At 39.9% G+C, this 25,231-nt stretch overlaps 1 protein-coding gene across 1 annotated transcript in view; it reads right to left on the reverse strand.

Moving 5' to 3' along the window:
* CHN2 (chimerin 2) overlaps window positions 1–25,231 on the reverse strand; it is a 435,484-nt gene that overhangs the window by 216,326 nt on the left and 193,927 nt on the right. The window contains exons 5-6 of the mRNA XM_089669879.1: window positions 17,359–17,472; window positions 13,872–14,157 (exon numbers count right to left, since the gene is read on the reverse strand). Coding sequence (XP_089526005.1) covers window positions 13,872–14,157; window positions 17,359–17,472 — 400 coding nt within the window. The remainder of the gene's footprint in view (window positions 1–13,871; window positions 14,158–17,358; window positions 17,473–25,231) is intronic.

The raw sequence follows: 25,231 nt of genomic DNA on the forward strand, positions 1-25,231 counted from the left end.
AAGTAACAATTCTCTGGCACTCAGTAACAATTCTGTCTGTCCCTGAGTAACAATTCTGTGGCCCTAATAACGTTTCTGTGGCCCTAAGTAACAATTCTCTGGCACTCAGTAACAATTCTGTCTGTCCCTGAGTATGAATTCTGTGGCCCTAACTAGCGTTTCTTTGTCCCTAAGTAACGATTCTGTGGCCCTAATTAACAATTCTGTGTCCCTGAGTAATAGTTCTCTGTCCCTAAGTATCGTTTCTCTGTCCCCAAGTATCGTTTCTGTGGCCCTAACTCTGTCCCTGTCCCTAATACAGAGCGGTCTGCCTCTGTTCAATGACTGCAGGCAAATGAAGAATTCCAAAATGGCCGCTATTTATAGCTCGACCATTACACAGTGCTAGCTGGCTGGCTGCTGATTGGCTGATGCGATCACATGTCATTGAGGAATGCATTATGGGTCAGCGCGCCTTGTCTGCGCGCCTTCCCAGACATCCCCGCTCCGTCGCCGCACATGTCAGCCGCCATTTTCGGAAAAATTTCGATTCGCGCGTCCGAATTAGGCTATTTTTCGGATTCGGCGGGAATCGAAATTTTTCCGATATTCGACTCGAATTCCACTTCGGCTACTTCGATTCGCTCATCTCTAGTAACTATGTTCCAAAGGAAACCATGTTAAATGGACTGTAGTGCGTTTCTGCAAAAAGCACTAAAAAACGCATTGGTGTGAATGGAGCCTTACAAATTGTAACTTCCCTTGCAAACTGAACAGCTTCATTGTATTTAATAAATCAACCCCCAGCTTGAATATAGTTAGAATGTTCTGTTTGTGTTGGCTTCCTCATACAATCCAAAAAACAGTGTCATTTTCTCCAACCTAATCTGGCCCTACTGAGTGTACATAACAGAGGTAGTGACATTATATCATAGGCTACTTTGGTGTCATAGATGGAGTCAAATAGTTACATTTCCTCCGTAAAGTCCAAGGAAAAGAGTCAACACTATAGAAGGGAAAAAAGTACAGTACAGTAGTTGCTAGATCTAATTCTGTTCGATGAATTACAGCCCAACATCCACTAGAGGTCAGCAGTGTGTCACTTTCGATCCGAGTTGGTAGTCCGCACTTCATCAACATTCACTGTTGTGTCACCAAACTGTACTCAATAAATTTTATTAATAATTCAGGTTTAATCAGTTAAACTCCAGAACTACTTTCAAATTTATGGCCTAGTAATTGAAAAATACCATCAGTCTCGACACAGATGTGATGTATGTATTGTTTTTTGAGACACACAATATTTTCTTTTGTATGCATTGTCTTCCAAAGAATTATTGTTTCTTATTTTATTTATTGTAAAAAAGAAGTAAAAAATAAAAACACAGAAAAAATGCAACTTTCTCCAAACTGACCAGTGGTTTGGGGTCACCTAGTGATAGTTACGCAAAGTACTGGTTTTATTCAGCTTTCAGTCCTGTTTATCATGACAAATTATTAATATTACTTTTTTATTTTTTTTGTGCAAAAAATGCTTTATAAAAACTATTTTGTTTATTTTTGTTTTAGAGCCCATGCACTCCAGATACAGCTGATTCCAGTTGGCTGCATTTTTTTTTACTGCATTCCAACAGCATAGAGAGTCCCAAATCCCAGTTATCCTATGACATGGTTCACACTATTGCAGCGCAGTGGAGAAAAATGCCAGCAAATGAATGTAAGTGTGTGCAAATGCACTGGAACGCATTGTGGTGCACATAAAAGCCCAAAGAAAGAAGGGCGTGACCTCACAGGACAAACATGGATGGAAAAACATGCAGGTCAACTGCATGTAAACATGCATAAAAACATGCAAATGTGCAAGGAAAAACATGCAGTAGACATGCAGTTTCTGGTGTGTATGGGCTTTTAATCCTAATGCTACAAGTAATACTGAATGAAAATATTAAAAACAATTTGTACAAACAATTAAAAAAAAAGTCCCTATATTTACAAAGCTGTACAGAACAGTTGTTCTACAGCTACAAAAGAAATGTATTTAATTTTAGGCAACTCTTTCCTTATATAAATAACAGACTGTGCTAGTACCAAATATAAAAATAATAAAAAAAATATATACATAAAATTAAAGTGTCAGTGAAAAAAATATATCTAAATCATATTAATCCCAAAACATAACAAAACAAAGTTGAATCAATCATATAAAGTCCCAAAAAATTATTGTAGTGAAGATGAACAAAATTTAACGAAATCCACCAAGTGAATCCACCACCAAATAGACTGAATAAACTCACCAGAGCAATATGCTGATTATATTATAAACCAGCATAAGCGCTTTTTTGCTCTGGCATCAACGATCTGTAGACAGTTAAAACACAGCTTTGGTTTGGACAAAACGATTTCCTCTAATCCTGGAACAATACTCTGCAGGAGACTCTGTGACTCTGTAGATCCACTTCATACATATCCTATCTTATCCAAGGGGTATTGGAATGGTCACTCGGAATATACAAAAACAGAAGCACATGGTGCAGTACCTCTTAAAAATTTTGCTTTATTAATACTAAACACACTTACAAAAAATGGTGTCCAACCGACACCAGCATAATCAGCGAAGTCAGATGCCAATACATATGCACTGTAGTGATACTAGGAACGCGCTGACATCACACCACTCAAGCCCCGCCCTACGTGTTTCGTCATTCGACTTCCTCACGGAGCGGATGAGTGTGAGACGTCCTACCCTCATTAAATATGCACTGCCTTCTAGTCGCAACAGCTGTCAGTAATCCGAGATTGCGTATATAACAACGCCAATGACAGGTCGCCGCATTTGACATACTCTAAACATTTGGCAAACAAATATCATGGAGGCAAGGACAGTATCAGATACATATACATATCAGTTATAAATAATAATTTTTTGAAAAACATACTGCCATCTGTTAGTCTGTAAATCCTAACAGTCCACATAAAACCACTTAAAGGGCCATACCCTCCCAATAAAGAAGGGGCCCGCACAAAAAAATTAAATATAAAAAATATATTATATAAAATAACTAATGCCATTCTGCTGATCTATAGCAGTCCACATTAATCCCCTTAAAGGACCATACCCTTCCAATAAAGAAGGGTTCCCCACAAAATATAAAATAAAAAAATATAAATACCTAAAAAAAAAATATATAAAAATATATATTTAAAAGTTTATACTGTATGTATGTGTGTGTGTATATGTGTGTATATGTGTGTGTGTATATATATATATATATATATATATATATGTATATGCATACTCCAAGATGACATTAAAAAATAAGACAAATATGAAACAAATTAAAAAACAAATTAAAAATTTGTGAGAAAACAATTCAAATCTATATCAATATTTAACCCATAAGGTTTCAAAGAGTTTAATTCATAAATCCAGTATGTTTCTTTTCTTGAAATCTCTTTCATCAAATCAGTTCCTCTCCAATGGGGCTTTACCATTTCTATCCCATAAAAGGTTAACAGCCTAGGATCACAATTATGTACAAGCTTAAAGTGCCTAGAAACACTGTTTCTCAAAACCCTTTTTTATATTTCCTATATGTTCTCCTATTCTAGTTTTTAAACATCTGCTCGTTCTACCAACATATTGGAGGTGACACGGACATTGTAAAACACACAACATGTGTAGAATTACAGGTTATCAAAGAATTGATTTTATATTTTTAGAAGTGGAATTAAAAAATTTTCTTTTTATTCTGGATTCAGGTTTCACTGTTCTACATAACTTACACTTCTTGCATTGAAAGAACCCTTTTAGGTTTGGAAATAAGTCGACCTTTTTCGGAGGATCGATCACATTGTGAGCTAGTCTTAGTCTTAGATTTATTTTTTCTATAAACAAAACAAGCTCTTGCAGGTAAAATATTCTTCAATACTTCATCTTTTAATAGAATTGGCAACTCTTTCCTTAGTATAGACAAACACAGAAGAGTGAAAGCACTACTAAATCCTTAATCAGACATTTTTTAAATTGCAGCTTACCAATTCTTAGATGTGATGGTTGCATTCATTTTCTTTATTTCACCTAGTGATCTGGCTGGTAATTCTGTTGTTTTTCAACAGAACAAGCTGTCCGACAGATGTAGCAGTTAGGGGTTGAGACAAACCATTTACTGGTAGGGGTACTACAATGATCAGCTTTTATTTATTTATGTAAAACCTTTATCCCAAAAGGAACAAACCGGTTTGCAGTAATGGCTTATAAAGTGTTAACTGGAATTTGGCTTCAATTTTTTAGCATTTAAATCTGCTAGTATAACATTCCCCTCCTAAACTGAAAATGCTGCTGTCCAAAAGTGTCTTTCTTGCTCTTTCATTCAGGGTGTGTTACTGGTTACATCACCAGATAAGATGAAAAGGGGGAAAAAAGCCTAAAAAAGAAAACTAATGCAACCTCCACATCTAATGATTGATAAGCTGTAATATATAAAATTTTGGTTTTGTGTTGAAAACCGATTTAAGGCAGAAGAAGACTAAGTAGTCCATCAAATCTGGCATTTTTATTTTATCTTATTGTTTGGGTATAGATCTTTGTTTGTCCCAAGCTTTTTTAAACGCACTAAGGCTACGTTCACACTAGCTTTGTCAGCAGGCATCAGACAGGCGTTTGGGAAGCGTTTTGAAAATTCTGCACATGGCAGCACACAGTGCTGTTCACACTGAAGCGTTAGCGTTGCGTCACGGCAAAACTGGAGCCTCGTGTTGAGTCAGGAGGCGTTGAAGCTTTCCATTCAAGTCTATGGTGCCGCTCCTCAAACGCCTGGCAGGCGTTTGCGGTGCGCTTGCGACGCGGTTGCGAGGCATTTGCGGAGTGTTATTACCATTTAACTTCATTATAGGCGTTTGTGGTGCAGTTTTAATGCTTGGCAAATGCCTATCAAATGCCTCAAAACCGCGCATAGGGCGTTTGGGGAGCATTTGAGGAGCGTTAAAAACGCTTCCCAAATGCCTGTCAGACACTATAGGGCCGTTTGGCAAGAGTCAGAAATAAAGTCAAGTGTGAACGAGCCCTTAAAGTAGTTGTAATGGTAAAAACCTTTTACATGCAGCTCCCCTGCAGCCCCCCCTAAATACTCACCTGAGCCCGAGTTCGGTTCAGCGCTGTGCACGTCTGCAGCAGCCCCTCTCCCAGCTCTGACAGGCTTGGCTGAGAGCAGGGCGGAGCCATTGGCTCTTGCTGCTGTCAGTCAAAACCTGTGAGCAGAGAGCAGGGGGCTGAATAGGATCAAGCATAAGCAAGTGCCCCTGGAGCAAGCAGCTTTCTATGGTGGGCACTCGGCAGGGGAGGAGCCAGGACTGCCGCCCGGGGACCCCAGAAGATTAGGATCTGGGCTGCTCTGAGAAAAACCGTTGTACAGTACAGATAAGTATGACATGTTTTTTATTTTGATGAAAAAAAGTATAAGGTTAAAGTACAAAAAAAAGTATAAGGTTAAAGTACAAAAAGAAAAAAAAAATGTAAGTACTCACTACCATTAAAAAAACACCAGTGTGAATGATGGCATGTCATGGTGACAGAGCAAATATCTTTCTGCTGCTTAAGCCCATGTCACACTTGTAATCCTGTCTCTGGTGACAACTCACCAGTAACAGAATCACTTTGCAGGACAATGCAGGACAAGGCAGAGAAATACTCATTTGTTAGCACATGTCACACCCTTGCTGGCTGGATGAGTGAGGCATTGCCCTCCTGCTGAGTGACATTCTTTAGCATTTCCATCAGTAAAGTCTCCTAAACAAAATAAGAAAATTGGACGAAAAATATTGTCCAATAATCTGATCATTAGTGCACAGCTTTCGAGAGCCAATCACAACAGTTCATGCAAAAATATCCGAAAGGACGAGCACGAGACACCTCTGGCCAGAGATGGAGTGACCTTTGGAAACTGCTGAGCATTTGCCCAGCACTTTTCAGTGATCCTGTTGATGGTGCATTGCAAGTGTGCTGTGGTTCTTATTCATAATTACTGACAACATTTCAACAACTTTCTGCTGGACTATACATTCAATGCAGTAATGCAAGCATCATGTTAACACTGGACTGGGGGCAGCCAGGGAATGCAGAATTATATAAAAGATAGCTCCCTGTTGAGCAAAGGCTAGCCATATACATTAGAGTGTTACTAAACCCACAACAGTAAAATCAGTCTGTCTGTGCAATAAAACATGCTTGTTATACTCATTGTTAAACCTAAGGGGTTAATCCTCTATATCGTGTAAAAAAGATGTTTGGTCCTGTCTTCTCTGATCTACCCCTTCTTCTACTGTCCCCAATCCATCTTCTGATAGAACAGAGCCTTGGGGGCAAGCTGCACATGCTCAGTTTGGTGTGTATTGCTAGAAAGTTTTTTTTTCTTGGGAGAGTGCATGTGATCAACACAGGGCCAATCAGCACTGTCCAGACAGAGGGTCAGGGGTCCTGCAACCTCCTACCAGAGAATGAAAACTCCTTCTACAAGCTTTACCCATTGCTCTGCTGGACACTAATAGAAGTCACAAGTCCACTCTAACTGGTGATGAGAAAATGTATTTAGCAGTTTATATTTACTAAAATAATTGCATTTCCATGTTCTGTGTACTGTGGGAGACCAGATATAGTAAATGCAGGGTCCTGGGTTTAATAACAATAGATTTCTCTATACATGCTTCATAATTAATAAATTCCTCTCCCCTCCTGGCTATCGTATTCTGATAACTGCCGACAGCCGCACCTGTCAAGAGTACCTGAATAGTGACTGCATCTGATTGGACGCTGTCACCATTGAGCTGAAAATTTTTCACCCGGCTCCTTTGATTTTTCGGTTGAAGCTTGTTGAACTAGGTGGTGTTGACAGGCCAACCATAGCTCAAATTTCAGCCAAGTCAGCCAGAATCAGCCAAAATTTGAGCCATGTATGGCTAGAATTAGTAGTTGGAATACTGACAATGTCAATCCCTCAGTATACACTGGAGGTTATGTACTAAAACTAGAGTGTAAAATCTGGTGCAGCTCTGCATAGAAACCAATCGGCTTCCAGGTTTTATTACCAAAGCTTAACTGAAGAAGCTGATTGGCTACCATGCACAGCTGCAACAGATTCTGCGTGTTCCAGTTTTAGTAAATCCCCCCCAGTGTAACACAGTGAAGGGCTTAAGTTGATTACACACTAGTAGAGTTTTGAACGTTCATATGAAAATTCTTATCGGTACATTCAATGACTTACAAATGTGAATTGAAAGTACTTCAAAATGTTTGTTTTCAACATTCAATTTTCGAATGCATGTAATTTCCCGAATGAAAACCGTATTCACTGTTAGAAATTTGTTTGACAGATTTTCTATCCTACGTCTTTGAATTTCCTATTCACCACATTGAATGAATGTTGATTTGAACCCACTAATGATTAGAAAATCGAAAGACCGTTTTGTTAAAAAGGAAAGTTTTTAAACACAATTCTTCAAGTGTATGGCCAGCGTTAAAAGATAAGTTCACCTTTTCAGGCAGAATTTCACTTTTCATAATAAATAAAAGCGTTTTCCATTGCCATTTCTAGCTCAGCCGTCACAATTTGCTTTTCTCTCACTTTCCTCATCCACAGGACATTTCATTTTTTTGTCAGTTTCTGTAAGATTCTGAACGGATTTTCAGACTGCATAGTTTCCTGTAGCTGATCTCTCAGCATTCACTTCCTGTAGGCCACTTCCCAGAAGCCTTTGCTTCCTTGTTGTATTACAGAAGAGGGTGTGTCCACCACTCTGGACCCCACCTCCCTCATTACAATACTACCTTCCTCCCATCAGCTATGTAGTACAAGGACCTGTCTGATTTGATACCAATTGAACAGATTGTTCAGATCTGTCCTTCTATTCCATAGTTTTGGTAAGTCTAAAGGAAATTTTACCAAGACTGTACAATCAGATTGTATAGTGTATAGCCATATTTATACAAATACATATGATGGAGTGGATGGAGACACTCAGTTGTCAGGCCCTGGTCAGATCTCCATGTAGTGAAGACTCACATTCCCACATGGGTTTGTTTTGGGAGTTTTGGATCATTTTCACTCATCACACATAGGGCAGCCCATTCACTTGAACAGGCTGCTATACATGCAACAATTGCTCCAGAAAAGCTCCAGAACTTTTTGGAGTGGAAAACGGTGTGTTACTGAAGTTTGTGGTGTGTTTGTCGCACTTGGAGTGCCTTTAACATGTAATGACAACATAAATACGATGCACATTTGCAGCGTGCTTCTGAAACGCATGGCAAAGTGCGCATTTTCTGTGCAGATCGCCATGCGTTCAGAGACACGCAGATGTAAATGGAGCCTCTTTGTTGTGTGTAAATGCACCAATTTCCATTTCAGGCCCCATTCACACAGAGTAGAGGGATCACATGTTTTTTGACTTGTTTATCCAGTGACACACATAGGGCAGCCTGTTAATTTCAATGGGCTGTGCTACATGTGACAAAGCAGCTCGTGGGACATTTTGGCGTGATGTGAGTTGCACATTTTTTACTGTGCATTTTGCTGCATTTATCACCTGTTTTTTTCATGTGACACTGAAAGCACAACTAGTTAATTTTAGGTGTATAAATGAGGCCATACACTTTACATTCTGATTGTACAATCTCCTATAGATTTACCAAAATTATATATTCGGAGGACAGAGCATCTATCCAATCACTCTATATCCAATCAAGCAGGCCCTTGTATTATCTCAGGAGTGTCCTGTGGGCTGCATGCGGTCTGAGCCGATCTGAAGGGACGCTGGGGTAGCCAGTCAAATGCTCGTGTGCTGGTCCCCCTAATACTTACCTGAGCCCTGTCTCCCTCCAGCGATGTGCATAAGAACAGCAGCTGTCCTAGCTCTCTCCTTCCTCACTGGCTCAGAGACAGCAGCAGGAGCCACTGACCCCTGCTGTTATTAATTGCAGCCAGTTAGGCATAAGCAGGGAGTGGGGCTGAGCCCCGCTCTGTGTGTCAATGGAGCGAGTATGCACAAGTGCTCAGATTAGCAAGAGGCTTGCTATAGGGGCACCCAGCAGGAGATAGGACAAAAGAGCTCTGGCAGGGGAGCTAGGAAGAAGAGGATCAGGGCTGTAAGTATAACATGTTTGTCATTTAAAAAAAAACCCTTTAATATCATTTTAAGTCCCCATGTACACAGGACACTTCTGAACGATGGAAACTGACTGCTGGAAAACATAGGTTAAAAAAAGTCTGTTTAGCCACGTTTGCATAATGCGTTTATGCGCATTTGCGTTTAGAAGCGTTTTTTAAAGATAAGCACAGGAGAACCTCCCAAATGCTCAGAATGCACTGTGGTAAAGTGGTAAATTATTAACTATTTCAGATTGTTTCAGAGAAATACAGAGAGTAGAAGCAGAGACAGAAGTATGTGTTGAGATAATTAGGTGTGAGTTGCTCATTAACATTTCTTTTGTTTCCAAGGGTGGGAAAGGTGTCTGGTGGAGTGAGTCATTAAGGCCACCTGGCAGGGGGTCTTCATGAGGAATTAGAGGTGTGAATGGTCATTAACATATCTTTTGTTTCCAAGGGTGGGAGAGGTCTGAGGTGTGAATTGGTCATTAACAATGTGTGACAAGCTTGGTAGGAACATCCTGTGTTCAGTGTTTTGTCCATTTTGAGTACCTTGAAAAAGCTTTGCATGCATTTTTCAAGATGAAAAAAGGCTCTGGACAACATCGAGAACTGGAAGAATTAAAAATTATTTGCAAACGCTTATAAACGCGATTTGCCACGTTTAGCCGCGTTTTGCATTTGAAACGCTGATAAAATCGACTGCTGAACGCAAGTTTTCTGCGTTCAAAAAAACGACTGTAAACTCAAATGCCTATAAACTACTGTAAACGAAGATGTATACATGGACACATAGGAAAACATTAGGGTGAGTTCAGGGGCGGCTGAAAAAAACGTTGAACAGCTCCTAAACATGAGTTTATCAGCTACAGTGTGCATGAGCCCTAAGAAGTGGATGTGTACGAATTATTTTTGGAGAATACAAATATTGTTTAGGGTCACGTTAAATCCCGAGTATTGCCGTTCATCAGTTGCAATGAACATTATGTACCACTGTCATTACACCTAGCACACTCTGAGAAACACGGCTACATTCCCTAGTTAACCCTTCTAATTAAATGACTAACTTCAGCCTGACATTAGTGAGGACATCTTATGCATTAATTACAACAATAGACAATTCCGATCAACGGCTGATATTCCAGTCAAAACAGTCATTACAGTTGCATTTCATGAGCTGTTAATTTTTTCCATAAAAACTGACATTAACCTTCCCACGGGGAAAGAGAACCTCTGCAGTGACTGAGGTGCTTGCTAATTTGTATGCCATTGAAGGTCAGACAAGTATGAACTCAAATTGCCTGTGCAATCTGTGAACTGTGGTATTTCCCTCAGTTATGTTTAGCTAAATCACATTAACACTTCAAGCATTCTCTAGAAAAGGTGACTAGCTTTATATGGAAGGGTTTGTCAGGGCTGATACTAGTGTGCTAACTGAAAATGATAAGCGACAGGCACATTACACACTTTACTCATAGACTGCGCTATAACTGCCATGTGTGCTGCGACTCATAAGATTATTTTAGTTTCTTCTTAAGTGATTTTTGCTCATGGCAAGTTATATGTCATAATCATTAAGGAAAAGATATTATTATACAAACACTTAGACTACATTTTTCAAAAAGGATATCAGCCATTTTAGTATATGCAGAACCATTTGCAAATATTACCTTTGCCTTTCCTTTCCCTGTGTTTTGGCAGCTGACATCAGTATTTAATGTGTAAACATTACTCCAATTATACTCAGCCTGTCTGCATCAGCACAAGTGCAGACAATAAGGCCCCATGTACACGGGACACATCTGAACGATGGAAACTGACTGCTGGAAAACGTAGGTTAAAAAACGTCTGTTTAGCTGCGTTTGCATAACGCGTTTATGCACGTTTGCGTTTAGAAGTGTTTTTTAAAGATAAGCACAGGAGAACCTCCCAAATGCCCAGAATGCACTGAAAAGTGATACATTATTAACTATTTCAGACTGTTTCAGAGAAATAGAGAGAGTAGAAGCAGAGACAGCAGTATGTGTTGAGATTAGCTTAGGTGTGAGTTGCTCATTAACATTTCGTTTGTTTCCAAGGGTGGGAAAGGTGTCTGCTGGAGTGAGTCATTAAGGCCACCTGGCAGGGGGTCTTTATGAGGAATTTAAGGTGTGAATGGTTATTAACATATCTTTTGTTTCCAAGGGTGGGAGAGGTCTGAGGTGTGAATTGGTCATTACAATGTGTGACAAGCTTGGTAGGAACATCCTGTGTTCAGTGTTTTGTCCATTTGAGACCTTGAAACCCCTTTGCATGCATTTTTCATGATGAAAAAAGGCTCTGGAGAGCATCAGGAACTGGAAGAGTTAAAAAAAAATTTCAAATGCAAAGGCTTATAAACGTGATTTGCCGCGTTTAGCCGCATTTACAAGTGTTTTGCATTTGAAACGCTGATAAAATCGACTGCTGAACACAAGTTTTCTGCGTTCAAGAAAACAACTGTAAACTCAAATGCCTGTAAACAACTGTAAACAAAGATGTGTAAATGGACACATAGGAAAACATTAGGGTGAGTTCAGGGGCTGCTGAAAAAAACATTGAACAGCTCCTAAATGTGAGTTTATCAGCTGCAGTGTACATGAGACCTAAGTGAGATTACGCCTAGGTTCACACGGCAACTCATGTAAATCAGTCAGGAAACGCACTACATTCCTGTGCAAATCACATGCTATTCTGCATGGTCCAATTTGAGTCCATTCATTTTGAAAAGGCTCAAATCGCGCTGCGTTGCACCAAAGAATTGAAGGCATCTTTTTTGGAGCCGCACCACAAGATCGTTTTGCACCATGTGATCCAGTGTGGGAAAACAGCACTGCGATTGCAATGTGTTTGGGGTGTTAACTTTGTGTTGACACCTGCAGCGGATTGCAAACAGTGTGATTGCAATGCAGTGCAATCAAAGCTAATGATTTGGGATTGCAGTCCACGATTCCAAGTCACACAGCCTGCATGTTTGTGTACTATTCATTTTTAATGGCCATCAAAATGCAGTGCGGGTCTGCCGCAATTGTTGTGCAATTTATCATGTGACAATCGCTGCAAACCGCATTGTGCGAAACTTGTCGCCCAAAAAGGAGCAGAATCATCTTTTGATTTGGAATTGCGGGTAGAGTCGTAGCAATTTTGCCCAAAATCCTGATTAGCTAGCTGAGAATGGGGCCTGAATTATTATGATTTGTATGCTATAGTGCACATATGTAAGCAAGTGCAGTAAATAAGTGCATAAGTAAGCAGCCCCTGCATACCTTTATCCAGTGGCGTCCCGAGGCAGTTGCGGGGGGTGCGGGCCGCACCGGGTGACACCTACCGCACGGAGTGACACTGGACCTGCTCCACGAAAAGGTAAGTTGTAAAGCAAGCCAACAATCCCTGCACGATGGATCCGATCCATCCTGCGGGGATCGTCGGCTTTCTTTACAAATTACCTTTTCATGGAACGGGTTCAGTGTCACCCTGTATAGGTTGCATGCCGATGATCCCCGCAGGCTGGATCGGATCTACGGATTGGGGAGCATAATGGATTGGACTCTATTAGGCACCTTTATGTGAATCTTACAGGGTTTGGAATTGATAGCTCAGCTCCATAACACACTCCACCTGTACTGATACCTTGACCACAAGGATCATATTCTTGGGTACATACAAGATTTAAAGCTATTCTCGTGAGTTCTCTTATCAAAGTTGAATACTGGGAGGTATGTCTCCCTAACCTTGATACCCTATACCCCCACCCGCCTTTCTCTCCTTCTTAGGCACTATCATTCACTCATTCCTCCTCTCCTTACTCCTGATATCTTTCTCATTTTAGAACCCCTCTACTCTTTCTTCTACCACTGCGCACTTGAAGCAGGAGGCCTTTACACTGATGAATATCCAAAATGTGAGGTCTGTCCTGTAACTAAGGTCTACTTCAACAAATAGTCTTTGATAAACACTTTATTACTGCTGTACTACAAAGACCTAGGTATTATACTTTCTGCACATAACCAACTATCTAATATGTTAATACATGAGGGTGTAGTTGTCTACAGACTCACTGCTTGCCACTAACTTGTACTGTAAATTATGTCTCCAACAATGTGCCAGTATATAGAACTCTTTTCTGAGAATATCTTAAAATAAAAACATCTTTATTCTTTAAAACACAATTTAAATCTAACTATAAATCTTGCCCGTCTGTCCATCACATAGAATTCAACAAAGCCAATGGTGGAAAGCAGAATGCACATGTATACCTGATACCTTTCTTTAGTCACAGGTTGAAGATGTAATGTCTACACTGCATTAACTTTACACAGGAGCAATCTGATTCTAGCAATTTGTGATCTCTAGTGACTGTACAAGTGCATTTCACAACTGAATTCATCATTCTGCCCACAATGTACACATTATGCTTACTACATTAATGAAAGTAAATCTTTCTTTTCATGCTTCCAATCAGTTTTGCTGTGCTGAGGAGGCAAAACCTTACACTCACCTAGAAAGCGAACAAGCTAGCCAGCACCTATTGAATAGGGGAGGTGGAATAATGTTCAGGCTTGAGTTTTAATACTTAATTTTTCAGGTTTTGGGGCATTTTTTCAAATGTATGAAATGTTATTCTTATTGTGTGAAGAAATCTCCATTAAATGTGCACACATACTTTGTCTGTGCACAAGGTGGATAGCTAGAACTATGTGTGTGTGATTACTGAGCATATGAAAAATGTCTACCCACCTTTTCTACAGGGGCATGTCCTTCATTTGACACATGGGATCTCTTGGATTCACTCTTTGGTCTACTCAGTCTTCTGGTAACTTTTTCTTTGAGCAGGGAGGTGTATCCAATATGTTCATAAATGGGATTTGTTGTCATTTTTGCAATGTACTCTGCAGCTTTAGTTTCTATGTACAAGGTAATAAGGCCATCAGTTACTAAGTCATGTATTGACTCAAACCTCTTCTCTCCCACAAAGTGCTTGCCATCATAGAAAAGTCTGTAGTTCAGTGTTTGGTGACCAAACCTGGAAAAACAAAAGAAATGTTATATTAAAAACTGTATTCTGCCCCTAGGTATGTATTAAAAATAGTTGCAGCTTTGTTACAATGCGGCCAAATTTGCAGGTCTGGTTGGGTTTGGGCTGACCTGCTTACACCTTACATTTGTCATGACTTTACATTTTGGTCTATTGCGAAGTTTGGTTTGCAGCATTTCAGAATTTTACAGTCCATCCATATTCTAACTGTATGTGAGCTCTTTTCTCAAAAGCACTCACACAATCCTAAAATCTACACCTCATAAAATCAATAATTAAATACATACAGGAATAAGTAATGAAATTGAACATAAATACAGTCCCAAAAACGTCTCTGAAATCTCCAAAATGTTCAAATCAATTTCTTTTCCACCTCCAAATCACATCGCGTTAAGCTGTATAACATATTCAACGTGTTGTATTCCAATGTTGATTAAGTGTGATATTACCTTCCAAGGGTAATTATTCATTGCTGCACCAAGTTGGAGTGATTTCACTTAAGTTGCACATTTTTGATATTCACTATTGGATATTTTTTGCAGTGTATGAGTTCACTACCACATTAAGCAGAGAACACTGTTATTGTGTTTTGGAGTGTTCACTTTTGCTCACGTGTGATATTAAGTTTTTATCTATAATTATTTTGTGTATATATTATAATTTTTTTTTTTCAGCACTTTTGTTGACACATGATATGCAGTGTGCATGACACATTTTTCTTGCACAAGTGTTTATTTGTAAAAGGTAACACACTATTTCTAGTTTATATTTTTTTGAGGTTCATCAACATTGGAATACAACACGTTGAATATCTTACACAGCTTAACACGATGGAAAAGAAATTGATTTGAACATTTTGGAGATTTCAGAGACGTTTTTGGGACTGTATTTATGTTCAATTTCATTACTTATTACTTTATGTATTTAATTATTGATTTTATGAGGTGTAGATTTTAGGATTGGGTGAGAGTTCTGTTGAGAAAAGAGCTCACATATTGTATCACTTTCAAGGGTGAAAGTTTTTTTTTTCTTTTCTTTTGGGTTAGGATTTTTATAGTTTGAGTTGGGTGTGTTCACAGTTATTGGTATTTCATATTCTAACTGTACTATTTAAGTGATATCCAAATCCAAAATTCCCAAAAAACATAATTTTTAAGTAAGTTTATGATTTTGTTTTGGGTCACATTCATAGCCATCTTGGACCGCAGTTTGGACACCTGTGAACTACAGTATCTTTAATTTCCCTATATATCCACCTTCCTATCTGTTTACAGTACCTTAATGTACCATCTATTCTTCTATCTACAGTATCAACTACTGTATCTACACTATATTGCCAAAAGTATTGGGATGCCTGCTTTTACACGCATATGAACTTTAATAGCATCCCAGTCTTAGTCCGTAGGGTTCAGTATTGAGTTGGCCCACCCTTTGCAGCTATAACAGCTTCAACTCTCCTGGAAAGGCTGTCCACAAGGTTTAGGAGTGTGTCTATGGGAATGTTTGACCATTGTTCCAGAAGCGCATTTGTGAGGTCAGGCACTGATGTCAGAGGAGAATGCCTGGTTCGCAGTCCCTGCTCTAGTTCATCCAAAAGGTGTTCTATCAGGTTGAATTCAGGACTCTGTGAAGGCCAGTCAAATTCCTCCATCCCAAACTCGCTCATCCATGTGTTTATGAACCTTGCTTTGTCCACTGGTGCGCAGTCATGTTCGAACAGGAATTGGCCATCCCCAAACTGTTCCCACAAAGTTGGGAGCATGAAATTGTCCAAAATCTCTTGGTATGCTGACGTCTTAAGAGTTCCTAAGCCCAACCCCTGAAAAACAACCTCACAACATAATCCCCCCTCCACCAAACTTTACACTTGGCACAATGCAGTCAGGCAAGTACCATTCTCCTGGCAACCTCCAAACCCAGAAACGTCCATCAGATTGCCAGACAGAGAAGAGTGATTCAGAGAACACGTCTCCACTGCTCTAAAGTCCAGTTTACACCACTGCATCCCACGCTTTGCATTGCACTTGATGATGTAATTTTTGGACTAGGCCATGGAAACTAATTCCATGAAGCTTTCTACGCACTGCTGTGCTAATCTGAAGACCGCACAAAGTTTGGATGTCTTTAGCTACTGACTTTGGAGACAGTTAGCGACTTCTGCACACTGTGCGCTTAAGCATACGCTGACCCTGCTCTGTCATTTTACGTGGCCTACCACTTCGTGGCTGAATTGCTGTTGTTCCCAGTTGCTTCCACTTTGTTATAATACCACTAACAGTTGACCGTGGAATATTTAGTAGCAAGGAAATTTCACGGATGGACCTATTGCACAGGTGGCAACCTATCATGGTACCACGCTTGAATTCACTGAGCTCCTGAGAGCGACCTATTCTTTCACAAATGTTTGTAACAGCAGTCTGCATGCCTAGGTGCTTGGTTTTATACACCTGTGGCCATGGAGGTGATTGGAACACCTGAATCCAATGATTTGGAGGGGTCTCCCAATACTTTTGACAATATAGTGTATCTATCTATTGTTTTTTTCCCTTGGAGAATAGGTGCAGTTACTACCGCCTTCTGAGTCTCCCCTTGTCTCTGCCCCCTACCCACCACCTGTTGGTTCCTCCCCCTACACACCTCCCAGTACTGCCCTTTTAGAGAATAAAGAACCAGTAATATTTTGTGTTAAGTAATTTGAATGGAATTTATTAATGATAACAATAAATCCCCTGCTGCCAGCAACAATACACCTCAAAGGACAATGAATCCCACCATCAACAATAGACTCCCCCCCCCCCCCAAATTGCTGAATGCAATTTTCAATGGGGCTAAGGAGAAGCATTTTCTAACCAAGTGTTTGACTCTCGGTTGTGGTGCGGCCCCAATGATGAATTAGGCGGTGCCACCTGTCAACTTAACATGCTGCATTAAATTTGTTATGGTTGCAGTGCAAAGCATTGGGGCTGAGGTATGTGAATACTCCCCGTTGGCTGTAATGTGGGTGGTCAGGCCATGGCTCAACTGCAAGTTTTTACCACCCTTGGCCAACTATGTGAAGGAGGCCTTATTGAATAAGGGGGATCATGTCAAGCTCTTCAAATGTTGCAGAAACTAAATCACTTTGTGGTTTAGACAAAAACACACACTTGCTGGTGTCAGACTATTAGCCACGCACATCACAGTGACTACCTTAAGGCCAGTGTATAACAGCCAGGCTGCCTCTGACTTTCTCTAATGAGGTATGCTCCTTCTCCACAGCACAGCAATGCATCTGCATCTTCTCGGGAAATCATGCCGTGAAATCTGTGGAATACAGACATGCATTAACAATTTTATCTTTAACATTATCCATAGCTGCATAGGACATACAAGACAAATTGTTTAAATGTGATAAAACAGGAAAAGCTAAACACATATATAACAAGAGCACTAAAATAAGTAAAAGGATGGAAAATGGACTACAGCTTGATATTTTTAAGGGGGAAAGTCCATCAATAAAGTGCAAAAATAGGTACTTGCACAATAGAAAAATGTATAAGTGGGTATTTATTACTACCTGGTGCTTGGAGATACAACTGTGCGTGACATGACGACGTAACCAGCACAACAGTAAATTGTCCCAGGATAATATTTTAAAATGCTGGCAACTATGCCTTCGTATTCTAACACTGAAACGTAAAGTGGTTAGCGGTGTCTCACAGGAGCTGTACGTCCTTCCTATTGTAGCAGAGACCAGTGCAATTCTTGTACATGAATGAGCCAGGAAGCAGAATGTCTTAATAAACCGGCACTCAGAATAAAACCGGGAGATGTTTTGCACTTATGGAACAAACATCATTCAGCCCTTTATATTTTCCCAAGTAAATAGTGAAATGAATGCGAGCAACATGTTTCCTCTGTGGCTTTCTTCCTGTTTTCACCTCTACGGAGGTAGCAGAATAAATGTCTAATAAAAGTCCCATAAAGGAAAACTCATTTATCAAGAAACAGTTAAGAAACAATTGCTTCTGACATGTAGCAACACAGGAATATGGAGTCCTGCTTTACCTCCTGGTCCTTTTGCTTTAAATGAACCTTATTGTATGTGCTTTAGCATACACCCATTACTATGAAACTGATGAGGTATAGCACAGCGAAGGGAAAGAAACTTAGTGCCTTTGTAATTGCTGGTTATTTTAGCAAATAATGACTAATAGCCTTAAAGCTTATCTTTAAAATATAAACGCTACAAATTAATACAGCTCTGTATTCATGAATAGTTCATTGAAATATTTTTTTTTAAATCCTATCCATCCTTTTAGATTGTAAGCTCATATGAGCAGGGCCCTCCTAACTGTATAGTAACTGTTCTGTCTCCCTTTATATTGTAAAGTGCTTCTCAAACTGTAGGCACTATATAAATACTGTATAATAATAAAAAATGATTCAGCTAGTCTAAGTTCCTCAATATGACTTAGGTAGGCCATACATGATGCAATTTTCTTTCCTGCAACCATGGGATGCAGGAAAGAAAATCGCTGGATTCCCCCATTAACACAGTCAGTGTTGATGGGGGGGATCCCTCCCACAGGCACAGATTGTGTTCTCCCGATGGAAGTTGGGGGGAAGCTGTGCCCACTGGAAGGGTGGTTAATGCTATAATAGCCGCTAGCAATAATCCTGTGAAAAATCCAACATGATGGTTGTACAACAATCGTACAATTGACTGGGGTACAAATCCTGGATTCGAACCGTCTATGGCCGGCTTTAGAATCAGGAATCTATCCAGCAGCATTGGGAAAAAAGGAGACAGGACTGGGAGGCAATCAAGTGTGCTGCAGGCATACGTGGATATGGAATATGATGAAAGCAGAAGTGAACATAGAGATAACCTCATCAATCTACTACAGGTCCTACACTGTTCAGGGCTGGTATCAGACCTGTGTAAACAAGCTTTTTGCAGGTAAGACCACATGCACCTTTTAGTCTCAGTGTGTGAGATCCTGGCATCTTGGTGGGCAGCCTCTCCCACTATAGGAGGATGAAAGATGCTATGGCTGAATGGTGCACCAACATTTAGGATAGTATGTGCTCAGACATGAACCCCGGACTCTCCTGCTCTTCCCAGAACCACAACAAATGCCTTCAGGATGGCGGGTGGGAGGAGACTGGGGAACATCCCTGGTCTTCTCTACTGTATATGAAGTCAGGAGCGCTCAGTTCTGAGTGTTATTGGTTTCAGAGCTGTCACAGCTATCACAGCTTTACAGCTCTCATTTTACAGCTGGCAAAGCAGCTAATCCAGCTTGAACTGTACTTTATTAGCTGCTTTGAAGGGCAGGGGAGACATTAGGGTTCTAATAGACCCCTGATGTCTCTAAATAGAGGACCTGTCACCTGCCCAATGCTATCATATAGGGTGCTTGTTAGCCCCTTTGTGATAGCAAAAGCAAGTTAAAGTAGAACAAAAGGCAAAAGTTCTTTTTCCATTCTGGATAGAGTAAGGAAGGGTTATAATCATTGTCAGTTTTTTTTTAATCGCCATCTGTATCCCATTGGGGAGGTTTACCTTCACTTCCTGTTCCATAGCCAAAACAGGAAGTGAGAGGAAATCCCTGCAAATCAAGGGATTTCCTTGGGCCCCTCCCTAGTTCACCAGAACTAATATCCCAGTATCCCTATTGGAAGATTTCCACTTTATTGCTTTTCTGGGGAAAACCCAAAATTTGGGATTTTCTTTAACTTCTCTTTCAGGGATAAAACGACATATAGAGAGGGTGAATCTCCCCCACGGAGGCACAGACAGCAATAAAAACCTAATAGATGTTCTAATCCATCTATACTCTGTCCAAAACTTAAAAACGTTTTGCCTTTATTGATATTTTAAATGTACAAAAAAAAATCTAATGAAATAAACTAGAAAAAAATTAAAAACAAATACACTGCCCCATACTGTGCCTCTTGGCTCACCAGCAGAAGTTGGCTTCCTATCTGTTTTTATCCGCCACTAGAACAATTGCTCAGGCCTGGAAGAGTCCGTTTGTCCCTCTTCAGGGGGTGCGGGATCGTATGACTACTATGATGCTCAACGAACAGATGTTGAGTATCCGCAACGACTCCCAACGTAAATTTTTGAAAATATGGGAGCCGTGGTTGCAATATGCCCTTCCCTCACTCCCCCCGGCTAGTCTGGGGATGTAATTGCGTTCAGTATTGGCGCTCTTGAATCCCTGCTCTTTGCCCCCCCCCCTTTTTTTCTTTTTTTTTTTTCTTTTCCTTTTTCTCTCTCTCTCTCTCTGTTTTTGGTGTGACTGGACAGCTGCATTTAGTTGTTATAATCAGTTACATTAATGTTTTGTAACTTATGTGCCATTGATAGCCCCTGCGTGGGCGTACCTTTTGCCCTGTTGGCATTAGAGCATTGTTTTTCCCTTTTTTTTTATTTTGCATTTTGTTTATCTGTGCAATTGATAGCCCCTGCGTGGGCGTGTTTTATTGCCTCTGTTTATACTGTTTAAAAAATTTAATAAAAACCATTGAAATAGAAAAACAAATACACTGCCCTGCACTCACCCAGAAATGCAAATGTTTGCATAGGGTGTGCACATATATGTAAAAGTGATTTCAGAAAGCAAGTTTTATATATATATATATATATATATATCTATATATATCACAGAGCGAAAATTGGAGAAGGAGCAATAATCCTAGGTCCACCCTTTATGGTTAAAACCAAACTGATGAGCTGTAAGAACATTTACAGTTCCACCTACTGACATTTTTCACAATTTTATGAGAGCACACAGTTTTAAGGCTTAATATATCTGGTGTCTATTTATTCAACAATGTCTTTTATTTTGTACAAAAAATGGGGATTACATTGTATTTGTGTGTTATAAAATCCGTTTTAGTGTTTGTTTTCCTGGAAATCTAGATTTGATAAAAAGCTGAAAATCTTGTGCAACATAAAATTTGTAACTAACATTTTTTTTAATTCCATATGGTTGCTGCATTCAGAAAATATACAATGTTCGGGGGATTTTAAGTAAAGAAGTAAGTCAAAACCACAGTTTTAACGTGTGTGAAAATGGAAAAATCGCTCTCAAGAGGAAGTGGTTAGAGATGTGATCACTTTTCTTTCAATCTTGATTATGTAATAAATATGTATAATATTTAATAAAATAAATATAATCCAAAAAAGGTGAGCTATTTTTTTCTTGTAATTGAGAGATACCAGAAACATTATTTAACTGATTATAGTACAAGCTAAATCTGGAAACAATGTTTTAAAGATCATATTTTTCTATAGATTGAGGATGTGTAGTTGCTAGGAAAAGCTGCGGGTCCCAGGAAAGTGATTACACAGGCTCTGCATGTCGTGGCCCCTTAAAGTCTGGGTGTATGAGGCTTATTTACTTTTAATTAATACATAACTTGATACAAGGGGTTTTTTGTTTTTTTTTATATCTGGCTTTAAAGAATAAACTTGGCTTAGAAACAGTAAAATGTGTTGCAGAGGCATTGCTTATCTGTCAGCTACACACAACAAAAACTAGAATAATATGTACAGATGCCTTTGTATTGTTCCACAGCACAATGGTTCATCTGTACATATGTATATAGTGCCCCCTTGTGGAGTCCACTCTGCATGTTTCTATTTACCATGCTGGCAGTATAAGCCCTCATGCACACTTGACGTTTTTACAGTGGCTGTTTTTGGCTTTTGACGTTTTTTTTTCTACAGCCAGTAAACCCCCCAGCATGTTATCCTATGAGTCCATGCACACAGACTGTAATCAATGTATTTTGGCTGGAAAAAACCCCCCCAGAACTAGTGGGTTTCTAGAGGAGTTTTTTAGCTGTAAAAAAGCTCTAACGCTGAAAAACACAGGCAAATGCAGTAAAACACCGCAAACTGGCGTTTTTGGACTTTTATTTACCAAAAAAAATATTTTATGGTAAAAAAAAATCTGAAAAACGCTGCTAAACGCTAATGCAAAAACACAAAAAAAAAGCTGAAAAACGGTTTAACTTAAGTTTTAATGTAACTTTACACAGCTAAAGAGACCAGCATTATCAAAACGTCCAGTGTGCATAAGGGCTTAAGCTTCAACAGTTTAGATACTTTTAGAAAACAATTTCTTATATGCTGATCGCATGTTGCTTCGGCATTACTTTTCAATGTTATCACCCAAAACTCCTCTCTCTTTTAGAAAATGACTGGTCATTGTCAGTAAGCACCCACATTGTCCTACAAACAAAAATTTACAGCTGCTCCTGTTTTTCATTTCAACCAAACTTGTACAAAAAGGGGCTTGATGGATACCTCTGAAACCTGTTCATAAAAAAAATAGCAAAATGTCAATTTAAAGTTCAACTCCAGGCAAACAGCTAAATATACAGATTAAATCGTTTTATGGGAGCTTCTCCTTCTCCCAGTCTGAGCTCTCTTGCACAGGGGGTTGCAAGAGACTGATTCCAAGTCAAATTCAAGTTCCTAAGCTGGCCATACATGGGTGGAAATGGTTAAGTAGGGACCGGCCAAATTTCGATCCATGTACGGGCACCCTGGTTGTAAGTCATTCTAACAATCTACTTGTATACAACCAGCCTGTCAGTTTTTTTCTAGAACTATTAGTGCTGCCAACTATAGCCAGCAACACTAATCATTGTGTTCTCCGGGCAGAGAAGGCTCCCCACCAGTAAAACACAACAGAGCTGTAAAAGGGATTCCCCATCAATACTGACTGCATTGATGAGAGAATTGAGAAATTGAGAATTGAGCAATTTTCTTCCCTTCCACCCGTGGTGAAATTGCATAACATTGCATAATCTATGGCCTGCCATAAACTCATTGCAGAAAAAAAAAATTAAAGAGGAACTTTAATAAAAAGTGAAATTTCTGCTCATCCTCCTCCTTCCTTCCTCTCCCCTACCATTATTCCCTCTTTTTATTTTTATTCTGAGAGTGGGTACCTTTTTTCTGACCCCTGTTCTCAGGCCACAACCCCCTGGGACACATCACATGTCTCAGGAGGCTGCGGGACCAATCCGAAAGTGCAGTGCGTCTTGCACATGTGCAGTAGGGAGCCAGCTGAAAAACTGATAGAAACTGACGCGAATATTTCACTTACGGAGACATCAGTTTTTTACACGTTTCAGATTCCTGCGCAGAAAAAATCTGCACGTGATACCAGTGTTGTGGTGTTAACAGGGCACATAGAGAACAGTTAATTTTGTTGTGCCCTTGCAGAACGCGTGCAGAAAAACCTGTCTCTGCACCCTGGTGTGAACGAGCCCTAAGCCCTGGTTCACACCGGTGTGACTTCTCATGTGATTTGACAGTTTCAAATTACATGATAGGTCGTACTCTATTGTCGGGAATGGAACCAGTCAAATCCGTGCAACTCCAACTTTGTCGTGCCACACCGATTTGAAAAAAAAAAAGTTCCATCACTATTTTTGCCTGTGATTTCACGAGTGACTTGCATAGACATCTGTGCATGAAGTCGCAGTGGTGTCATCCATGTCACAACTGAAATCAGACTGACATGCGGCTTTGAAATCATGCGACTTCAAGCAAAGTCACACAATTTCAGTCAGTTCCAGTGTGAACCAGGGCTAAAAGTCAGCAACCACAGTAATTGTTTCTGCAGACTTAATTTTTCTATCAATGGCTGTAGTTCCTCTTTCATTATGTACTAATCCATACAGCACTGCACTCATATATGTCTTTTTTTTTTATCTGTCTGGAGTTCTGCTTTAGAGAGAGTACTTTTCATGGGTTTATTACCTCCCTAACTGACATTTATGAGAATAACAGAAAAAAGATAGCTATCTTGTAAAAGCATCTTATTATAATGATAAACATCCTTTCAGAAAAGTACAGTTTCTATGGAAATCATAAGCCTATGGAGATAATCATATCTATTATCAAAAATAGCCAGTTGCCAGGGAGCTTCGGACAGCACATATAGCAGAGCTCCAACAGAGTTATATGTAAAAGTCATCTTAGTTTTAGAAAGATCTGGTATAAACCACTGTCCGGTTTTATCAACTTCAACAGACTTTTAATACATTAAAAAAAATAAATGCATGAATAAAACATAAAATAATTAAAAAATTGATTTAGTGTGTGCTCACATGAGAACAAATCGAGAAACATGTAAGCTACAAAACTTTAGGGCTCGTTCACACTTGACTTTATTTCTAACTCTTGCCAAACGCCCCTATAGTGTTTGAGTGGCGTTAGGTGTTTGGGAAGCGTTTTTAAAGCTCCCCAAACGCCCTACGCGCATTTTGTAAGGCGGTTGATAGACGATTGTCAAGCGTTAAAGCCGCACCACAAACGCATATAATGAAGTTAAATGGTATTAACGCTCTGCAACTGCCTTGCAACCGCGTTGCAACCGTACCGCATCAGCACCACAAACGCCTGCCAGGCGTTTGCGGAGCGGCACCATAGACTTGAATGGGAGGCTTCAACTCCTCCTGACTCGACGCGTCAGTTTTGCCGCGACGCTAACGCTTCAGTGTGCACCGCACTGCGTGCTGCCATGTGCAGAATTTTCATAGACGTTTGAGAAGCGTTAAAAACGCTTCCCAAATGCCTGACGCCTGCTGGCAAAGATAGTGTGAACTGAGCCTTACCTTGCAAATTTGTATAATTTAAAGTGCTAGTAAAGCCTCATTGTTTATTTTACCTACAGGAAAGCCTTATTTTAGGCTTACATGTAGGTACGAGTAAATATCTCCTAAACATGCACCATTTAGGAGGTATTTACTATCGTACCATCCAGTGACATCACCGGTGCATGCACACTGCACCCTCAATGGACGGCATGCGGTCCATTGAGAGAGCCGTGCCACGCCCGCGACTCCCGCGGCTTGGCCAGTCAATCAGCGGAAGCCCGTGAACCTGGAAGGAAGGCCTGGTGAAGATGGAAGCCCAGTCAGTGGTGACAGTGCGCAGCTGGAGGGCTTCACTTTAAGTTAAGCCTTTCACAATGTGCTAGCATGTGAGGCATGGGATTTTACAGGGGAAATTTTTCTTTAATTTCCTTTTTTTTTGTGGTTTACAACC

This window comes from Staurois parvus, unplaced genomic scaffold (assembly GCF_062004578.1).
Source record: "Staurois parvus isolate SC_StPar_1 unplaced genomic scaffold, SC_StPar_1.0 ptg000082l, whole genome shotgun sequence".
Lineage (NCBI taxonomy): Eukaryota > Metazoa > Chordata > Amphibia > Anura > Ranidae > Staurois > Staurois parvus.